The 10,000-nt window shown below is 40.3% G+C and overlaps 1 protein-coding gene across 1 annotated transcript in view; it reads left to right on the top strand.

Annotated features, from left to right (window-relative positions):
• LOC137989096 (uncharacterized) overlaps positions 1–10,000 on the top strand; it is a 44,153-nt gene that overhangs the window by 11,621 nt on the left and 22,532 nt on the right. Inside the window, exons 7-15 of the mRNA XM_068834981.1 lie at positions 153–226; positions 788–867; positions 1,781–1,842; positions 2,713–2,822; positions 3,963–4,026; positions 5,224–5,366; positions 6,441–6,602; positions 8,975–9,100; positions 9,626–9,785. Of these exons, the coding sequence (XP_068691082.1) occupies positions 153–226; positions 788–867; positions 1,781–1,842; positions 2,713–2,822; positions 3,963–4,026; positions 5,224–5,366; positions 6,441–6,602; positions 8,975–9,100; positions 9,626–9,785 (981 nt within the window). The remainder of the gene's footprint in view (positions 1–152; positions 227–787; positions 868–1,780; positions 1,843–2,712; positions 2,823–3,962; positions 4,027–5,223; positions 5,367–6,440; positions 6,603–8,974; positions 9,101–9,625; positions 9,786–10,000) is intronic.

Raw genomic sequence — 10,000 nt, 5'->3', positions numbered from 1 at the left:
TCAAAGTTTAATGTAATTTAATAAGACAATTTTTCCATTTACAGTTGTTGGATGTGAGATTGGTAAAAGCCGGCATTATGTGCAAAATAGCAAACTTCGCCATGTGGAATTTATTTTAACCGACTTGTGGATTATTCAATTTAATTTTTCAGCGTCTTTACTGTTTGTCTGAGCGAAATGTTGTGGCCTACGATATGGAAGGAAATCTTCTTTTCCAGATAACAGAGTAAGCCTGTTACACTGTACTTTGGAGGTATTTTTATATCACAGGATAAACCAAAAAAAAATGGTTGGGTTTCTCTGCAAGGGAACTCGAAAATATATCGTTTCACAGGGGCAGTGTGACCTTTTGTCGAGTTGTTTCATGAAACTAAAATCACCTGTTTTAAGACCGGTTTACATGCCAACAGATCGTAGCGTGCAAACTGGCCTTTAAGGCGGGTTTACACGCTACGATTTGGCAGCACGACTTGTTCATAGAACATTGTTCTCAGAGCAAGGAACATGGAATCGGTCTTGGTGTTGCAAAAACCAATCAAAAAGGGGTCATATACAAAGCACGCTTTCAAATGCTTGATCGTTATCATAAAGTTAGGCTGAATAAGGCTTATAAGTTTACAGATATTCCAGAATCAACGTCAAATGGAGCCTCTTGCAGAGTCTTTCTTCCAACTGGCGACATTGTGGTTGCTTTGGTGTACTCGTTTGAGAGATTCCTGCTAATTTTTAGAGATGGATGACTGTACTGTTGAATGTTAAAGATCTTTCTACTTTGTTGTGTTTGCAGTGCACACAGAGGTCCTGTGACAGGATGTGTTTACTCCAAAGCCTGTAACTTTATAGTAACTGTTGGAACAGATTGTGATGGTATGTTTGGTTTTAGAACAATGTATTCTTTTCAAAGGGAAAAGACAGCTCAGTTATTGGAGCAACTGAAGTAGCTAAAAAGGAACCCGTAAAAAACTGAGACTGACAGTGATTTTGAGCCCGGATTTTTTCCCTGCTAGCAGAGCTCTCTTTTCTTTTTGCGTTCGCTGGGCGAGTACAGGAAAAGTGGCCTCTGTCATGGGTCGAGACTCACTTTGATCCAACCGTCATCCACAACCTTGGACGGCACTCTTTAAACCGCATGCCCCATGATATGTTTGCTGACTGTGACTTGAGCCCGCTACGTCCTACCCATTCCCGAGTTTACAGTAATTCCGCTGTTGTTAAGTGAGCCCACACAACATGAAGTATCACGTGAGGATTTGGTTGCTAAGTAACCGCTGCGCATGCTCAATACAATTAGTTTTGACGCGTGGCAGAGGTCTCTTTTCCTGTACTCGTCAGCCCAGCGAACGCAAAAGAAAAAGAGACTTCTGCTTGCAGGGTTTTTTTTAAAACTGCTTAAGCTGTTCCACTGACGGTTATCTTTCCCTCACAAAGAAGTTTCAAATCCGCAATTCCAATAATCTGAAAATCATATGTTGAAAAAAAATGTTCGGTGTTCCTGTGGATTTTGACCCCTCCTAATTGGGGTCTGAGTCCTCTAAACGACGGGGAGGGTAAAGGGGTGGTGGGGGGTTGAAGCAGTGATGAGAGCACTCGCCTTCCACCAATGTGTCGTAGGTTCGATTTTCAGACGATGCTTTATATCGGGTAGCCTTAATTTCGGCCGCCTCTTCCGCTCGTCAGGTTTGAGCAGAGGTATGGAGACATTAATGACATTAGGGGAAATGAATATCACTTTAAAGGCTTGGAAAATGAGCATTGTTTTCTTTGTCATTCTAACCTTTAGTAAATGTTTGGAGCCGATCGAAAAGTGGAGGAAAAGTTCATACCTTTACCGGGCATTCAAAGGTACAACATTAACTCTATTACCATTTAAGCTTGAAGCTAATTAATAAGCAAATGGGGAAATGGCTGTAAATTTACTTTGATCTTATCACTTTACTGATCGTAGCTGAGACAAACTGGTTTCTAAAATAACTGATCCTTGTTTATATGAAAATGGCATTTGCATAATGACAAGCAGAAGGTTTTTGGACGTCTTTGACAATGTTGGCGCAGTCAGAGGAGAGCACAAACATGACGTAAAATATTAAGGGAAAGGGAGACTGCTAGCAAGAAAATTAAACAGTTGAAGTGCATTAATACAAGAGAAGATATTTCGGAAAAAGATCAGTGGCGGGAATAATCTTTTAAGTAAACGAGAACTGGTAAAAACCGTTATCAATGCTTGTAAAAAAACAAACATTATTTTACTGTATGCTATCGCTAATTTAATGTCACTTGAAATGCATGAACTTGGTCACTTTGGTTTAACATCGTCTTGGAAGAAAAGTCGACTCCCTCAACTTTGCACGATCTACATCTGGAAACACGTTCATCCAGCTACCCAACGTTTCTTTAGGAAAGTCAAGGCAAAGGATTAACTTGTCTTGTCCGTTATATCTGTCGCAGCTCAATTTTTTTGTTGGTTTAAAATTTTTCAAACCAGTTCAATTTTTTTGTCCAATTTTTATTATCATAACTCCTAATTAGGTATTTGGAAAGAAAGATCGACTGCTTTTGTTGTTGTTTGTGTATTTACACATCTAGGCACGAACTGATTCCCATCGAGGAAAAAGATAGGACCCAGGCTTACTCCCAAAAATCCATTTCTATTATAGTTCGAACATCTATCCAACTTATTATTGCACATTCTATTAAATGATTTTTCACCACCAGGCGATAACAAAAATCATGCTTCACCCAGAGACATCAGCACTTGTTATTACAGCAGCATTGGATGGCGTTGTGAAAGTCAACTCCCTTGACCTCATGGAGGAAATCTACAGGTTATACACTTAACCTAAACCTAAGAAGACAGTTTTCTTTTTCTATAAGAAAGGATTACTCATTAGCTTAGTAGGCGGAGTATTTGACTACCGCGCGGGAAGTTGTGGATGGGATTTCGTCGGACCAACCTTCAGGGTCTTTAAATGACTGTGGAGGAAATACATGCTACTTTGTAATCACGTATGAAAAATTTGACTTTCTCGTCATCTCAGATTTAGAGTAATGAATGATTACGACGGTATACGTAAAGCGTAGGTTCTCTCATAGTGATTGTTCGTAAATGCTGTGGGACACCATAGACCCCTTAGGGTCCCATGGGTAAGTCACTATCCAGTAAACGTTGGCCAAACGTTTTGTCCTTACTTAGATATGCTTAGAGTGTGCATATTTGCGGTTACGAGGACAAACACTGAAATCTTTGCACAGATTGACAATGCTGATTGAAACTGTCAGATGGTGACTTATCCACCGGATAAAGTTATCCGGCCAATGAAGAACTGGGGCCAGGTTGTCACGATCAGTGCGTCAAAACCGGATCCCTCGTGTCCAAGCCCTAATTTGCTTGCCCAAGTTGATAATACCTCCTAAAGGACCTCTAGTCAAATTTTATTGCATCTTGCCTTTGAAAAATCGAGAGTGCAGAGTTCCCTTTATTTCGACCGAAAGCTTAAAGGTACTAGAGCGCATTTGCTCTCCTCTCACACGTGACCTTTGTGCAAAAGCATTGAAAAGTAAAAAGGAGTCGAAACAGCTGATTATAATTTTCTATGTGAAGAAGAGCAAAGAAAATCAACCTGACGTCAGGGGGTGTCGAATCAACCGATTCCGAAGTAGATAGGTTCAAGAAGAGCAGTCCCAAACTTCATAAGAAACTACGTCCTTGAGTGGTTTGCTTTTATTTCCCTCCCTAGACAAGCCATAGATGGTGCCATTTCTGTGATCTTTGTTTGTGAAAAGAAGAAACTGGTGAAAATATTGTTAAAAGCCTACAGTCAATTTATATCATGTTGGCTGATATAGGTTTCTGTGTTTGTTTCACTTGGGCGAAACGTCTCTTGAGAACTTGTGGCTTGGAGAACTGGTGGTAGCTATCCAAAACACCTGCTTGATACTTCATATTTTTTTTGTGTGAGTTTTAGCTTGCCTGTGTTTTCTGAAGGAATTTACTGGATGAATATTGTGTCAGTAAAGCACATTTACTGCAACCTCGTTCCCAGGGTCTCTCTTCTCTGCCTCCATTGTCGTTGAGAAAAGACCCTGGTTTACTCTGGTCACGTGTCTGCCAGAATCTGGAAGGTTCACCAAATGTGTGGTAGGGGATGGGTGGCAATGTAGGCCTTGTCGACATTGCAAAGAAGTGAATCAGCACGCAATTGATTTTGCGGCCAGATGACCATCGACAAAACGTTTGACGGCATTATTTTATGTACTACACATAGGGAATTCGACGTGAACGGCAAAATGTTGAGATCAAATCGATCGGACGCCACAGAAAATATCCTCGCGTTATTCAAGGAACCTTCAGGTTTTCACCCGTGTGAAGGTCCGGATCAACGAAGAAGGCTAATAGTTTGTGACAATTTTAAAGGAAAGAAGATTTGTTTGTGCAAGAAAACAAGCGAAACGTTTATCCATGGGAAACAAACATGTTCAGCGATCAGCCGGTGCGTTGTTATTTAACGGTTCTGATGTCACGTATCGACCTCAAATCATCAAATCAAACTGTATTAACATGTGCAGGTATTTTATTTTGTTCCGTGATTTTCGTTTTTCTTTCGAATGTTAAACAACGTGATTCCTGAAGTCGCAATTTTGAACAGCGATTTGACAGTTTTGACGTACGATATTTACTTCGTGTAAAATTGTCGATGTCGTTAAGATATTTTTTTACCACTCCACAGCGCTTCAATAGCGTGCTTAGTTTTAGCCACGGTAAAATAAAAGAGATATTTTTATCAAGCAAACGTAGTGTTAGGTGTATTCTTTTATGTTAGTGTTTGTTCTGGAGAAGCAACTTTAGCTACTAACGAAATCAATTTTTTTTGCGAACGTCCATCGCCGCTCGACATTGAACTTTTGAAATTGCCTTGTCGATCACGAAAGCTCGTGTATTTAGGTTGACCGCTTTTGTAGGAATTCATCTTCTGTGGGAATATAACAACCGCTCCTTTGACCTTTTTGATACTTGCATTGTAAGATAAAGATTACTTAATATTTAAAAAATGCCTTGTCAAACGAATACTCTTTAGCCCAGTTGCGGATCAAAATATAACGAAAACACTACCCTAGTGGGAAAATGTTTGTCGACGAGTGTCACGTGACCAGAGTGAACCAGGGTCTTTTCTCAACGACAATGGAGGCAGAGAAGAGAGACCCTGGGAACGAGGTTGCATTTACTGCTGCTCTAATCGCGTCATTGAGGTATTCTCTCTGAATCATTTGTGCGATTTCTGGGCTTTGTCACGCTGTTCTGTCACGTCACTCTCTTTGGTCACGTGCAGAGGGAAATCCACACGTGTCATGGCAATTGGTAATGATAGCAGGTTCGTAAACTACTATTTTTTCTGTCCTTCATATGGAATCACAGAAAGATAGTTTGTTTTTTTTTATTATCAAATTGATTATTTTTTTCAAAAGTAGTTTTTGGGAAGATTTCCACTTATGGTCAGTCACCAAAGTCCACCAAAATTTTGCATAATTTACAAAAAAAAAACTTCTTTTGGTTACGCTTCTAGTGTGGACATGCAAGTTAAATTCGAGGCTCTCCAGAACATTGACCAGTAATTGGCTTCCGTGCGAAGCAGATCACGTGTCTTTTTTGTACTGAAACACATGCGTAATACCAGGCTTAGTCTTTTGCCATCCTTTTCGATTTGTTTTCATTTCCGATCTGGCTGGGTCTTAGCGAAAAAGGTGTGCCTTGGCAATTAAAAAGTGACACTCCGTTTTCTAAAGAAGTTTGACTTGCCACTATACTCTTTGTAGACGACTTACTTTGCGGCGTTCAGGCTTTGAAAATCGTCTTTTGCACAGTTAAGGCACGAGCAAACAGCTTCTACATTTCCTTCAACATCCGTTCGATTTTGTGGAACAGCGATGTTGAGATCGTTTGACCCCTCCTTTCCATCGTGTTGAAACAAGTTGAATCGAAGTTTAATCGATGTGGAACGAGTTTAAAAGCGTTTAAACTTTGCTTCAACAATCGTTTAACATTTCTTTTGTTATTTCGAATGTTGAAAGAAGTTGAAGTCGTTTGCCCCCCTGCAAACTAACCGGTCTCTCAATGACGTACATCCAGTTCAGTATCCATAGTAACAAGTCCGTATCCATAGTAACAAGCGCGGCTGCAGACTGGGACTTTATACCCGGTCGCTCGTGAAGGTCTGTTGAATCAAATAATGATGTGCTGAAACTGTTTGCCCACCCCAGCATTCAACATCGTTCAACATCACTCAACAAAATCAAGGTAATGTTGAAGCTGCTTGCCCGCGCCTTTAATAGTTAAAACGCTGCACTCTTAATCTAGCGAGTTGGAGGCTTGAAATGTGTACCTTAAATTTATTTTTTTTCGGGCCAGTAAATTTCAAAACTATTATATCATATTGTTATTTTTACAGTGTTCGTCTGATCTCGCAAAAAAAGCGCCAGAATCTCTCCACAGTTCTTCCTCCTCCTGCCATCTCGCATTTAAACATGGTAAAAGATGTGACATACAACAGGGAATTTAACATGATGTACTTGTTGATTGGCGAGCAAGAGATCTGGGTCTATTATACCAGGTGAAATTTTGCCAAAGGGCATTTTTGGGGGAGAATGATTCCTTTTTAAAATGTCCGTTCAGGTTTATTTATTGCAAGAATTGTGAAATAGGTTAGCTCTAAGTTATCTTGGGTATCCAGGTACTGTATACATTGTGAATTTGCTGTCTTGCGGACTTGATACATTTTGTAAATTAATGGTACATATGAACGCGTTGTCGCTTGCAACAGCCCAAAAGAAGGTGGTTTACCGAATGTTCGTAGGCCATCTTTTCCAGTTTAGTCATTCAACAACGACTCCTCACCTGAAATTCAGGTTAGCTCTTAGATCTTTAAGGCTGCAGTGTTTTAGAGTAAACTGGATCACCACTACCATTAAAAATTCAGGTGGTTTTAATGGGATTCAAACCCATGACCGGTGAAATTATCTAACAACTGAGCAATAAAGCCACTTAGTTGGGAGCAGGTCATTTTGTTGCGCTCACGTTTTCCTGTGAAAGGACTCGACCTTCTCTCTTGTCTCTAGTAACAACCTGCGCTTCAATTATATACATTTCGTGGTTTAGTTGTCTTGAAAACGCATTAAAAGATCAGCTTTTAAAAAAAGCGAATGTCAGTTTTTCAAATGGCTTTTCGAGCCTGTAAAGCTATGGGGACTTGAACCCACGACCTTCGGCTAAGATTTCCACACTATATTCAGTTAACTCTGTTTAAAATTTATATGCTACACGGCCAACGTTTGCATAAACGTAACCTTTCCTTGCTCCCATCTAACCTTGTAGCTCAGTCGGTAGAGCGGCGGAGATCTAACCCGAAGGTCGTGGGTTCAATTCCCACCCTGGTCAGAGTTTTTCTCTGTCCTTGTGTGGGCCCATTTCCAACAGTAGGGCTAACACTCACATGGTTCATATGGGATAGAAATCTAGCACTCTTCATGTTACACTACACTCTATTCAGTTAACTCTGATATTCCGCAAAATTGACCAGGATAGTTGTTTTATTATTCAACAAATTGATAACAAGGCACAATTTTCTACGTTTATTGAGGAAAAAAAAAGCAGGAAAAAGTACCATTTTTGTCCGCGACACACAAAATTACGCTTATCGCTAGATATCTGTTGAGGATGCACGACGAATATTGAGGGCGCTATAACCATATTTGGACATTGTCACAATGTGTTGAATAATAAAGATGTTAAACGACCACGGGAACGGAAAGGGCAACGCCTCAAAAAAGTTATGTCATTGGTTAAAAGTAAAATCGTGCTGCTCGTGTGCTGCACATGCAGCACCCATCTGAGCACGAGTTCTTGCGATATTAGGAAACTTTAAGATCTACGACGCGGTGGTCGACGAGAACGCCACGAAACAACAATATCATTGGTTAAAAGAGGAAAATAATCGTGCTGCACGTGCAGCACGCATTTTAGCACATAAACGTGCGGTTCTCTGCACAACAGTGACGTGAAATCACCAAATTTGAGGTTTTGACGACAACGTGAGCATTCAAATGTGAATCTTTCGTTCTCTATTTTTGCTCTGAAACCGCTCGTACCAATTTATTTTTAGGATACTTCGGCCACATTTGTAAGATGCGAATGAGATGGCTAAACCGCGAGAAACTTACGATAGTGCAACGTTATATTTTGAGGTGACGTTTTCGTCGACGTTGGCGTCGTAGATCTTAAACTCCCTATTGTGCGTAACAACGACGTGAAATTCCCAAATTCGAGGTTTTGACGACAACGTGGACGTACAAATTTGAACCTGTTATTGTCGATTTTTACTTAGAAACCGAGCGTACCAATTTGTTTGTAGGATTCTGCGCCTACATTGTACGACGTAATCGACATGGAATAATCGCCAGACTTATGATAGTGTAAAGTTATATTTTAAGGTGACGTTGCCGTCGTAGATCTTAAAAGGGAACTCAAGCAATGATGACGGCGACAGCAGCGAGAACGCCTTCTCAAAATATAAATTTGCGTTATTGTAATCACGCCGTGTCTATTCCAACCTTTTTAGTATGACAAAGGTGTGGTAGTTCCTCAAAAATGTTACTGGTCGGAACGGCGCTTAATTTAGGGCAGAAAATGAAAAAAAAAATCTTCAATTGCTGACCTACTTTACAAAACCTCAAATTTGGCTATTTCACGTTGCTGTTTTGCAGACGACGGCAAAGAAATGGACAAAAATGAAAAACGTACGTGCATGGCGTGTAAAGCTATTGTTTTTGCCTACTAAATATGCAAATGTGTGACGTTCTCGTTAGTCTTTTTAATTGTATGAAAGACATACAGACAAGTGATAATTGTTATTACTGAAGAAGATAGTGCATGTGCCTTAAATATGGCATTGCCTGCCTCGATAAGTTATCATTGTTTTCTTGTTAGGACAAACCCAGCCACACGAGTTGAATCCTGGAAGTTAGATTTTATTGAAGACATTCATCGTCAACAGTCTCAGGAGGCTGCACCAAAATCTAGAGCGAGCTCACCTTGGGTCAGCGATGGAAACAGGTAAAAGCAGCTTTTGTATTTACACTGACTGAATTAGAAGTTTGAATGCTAAGATTCTCTGAGGAAATAATTCCAACCCTTGCTCTGGTTTGAATTCCTGGCCTAGTCACAAAGGGAAAACCGTGCCTACCAAAGTAGTGTTAGGAGCGGTCTTTTTTTTGTCTATAGGTTTTCTGTATTCTTACCTATCACAGTGAGAAATGATCCACATTTACCTTAGGCAATGCTTTGAGCACGTCTTATCCTTATGGTGACTCCATCCTCATCTATAAATCACAATGATTGCCTTGAAGGAGCTAAAGGCCCCTACAAACGGGGAAACATTGTGTCCGAAGCAAATTTGTCTCCGTTTGCGGCCCCAGGAAACACTTGTTTCCTCGTTTGCGGGGTTCTGAATATGGTTTTGTTAAAAGGAATATAACATATTTTGGTCTCTATTGACATACTGTAAGGACGCAATGTTGCGAGTTTTTGGAATTTACCAAAATTTTTTAATATCTCTATCGTTTGTGACTCTTTCTTTAGATCTCCAAGCCATCTACCTGGCGACTCCAGACCCAGTTCAAATCTAAATCGAGAGTCTAGTAGTAGAGATTCTTCTACGCTGGCTCGCAAAGAGAAAGTGAAGATCATGTGCTTGGGGATGTTGTATTCTCCAATCATAATGCAGTGCGTTGAGGGTCAGGTTTGTCCTGATGCTACGCAATTCTTAATGGCAGGAACTCAGGTTGGCGTTACGGGAGAACTCTTTATATTCATTTTTCTTTGAGTGGGACAACACAGAAATAATCATATCTGTCAGTAGCCCATACAAGCCGTATGACTCAACGTTTGCGCGTATCTTTTTATTTTGAGAACGCTACGAATTCTTTGGCTCTGCACGCACTGGGTAGAATGGCC

This window comes from Montipora foliosa, unplaced genomic scaffold (genome assembly GCF_036669935.1).
Source record: "Montipora foliosa isolate CH-2021 unplaced genomic scaffold, ASM3666993v2 scaffold_439, whole genome shotgun sequence".
Taxonomy (NCBI): Eukaryota; Metazoa; Cnidaria; class Anthozoa; order Scleractinia; family Acroporidae; genus Montipora; species Montipora foliosa.
This window is presented reverse-complemented; position numbering and strand designations above follow the sequence as displayed.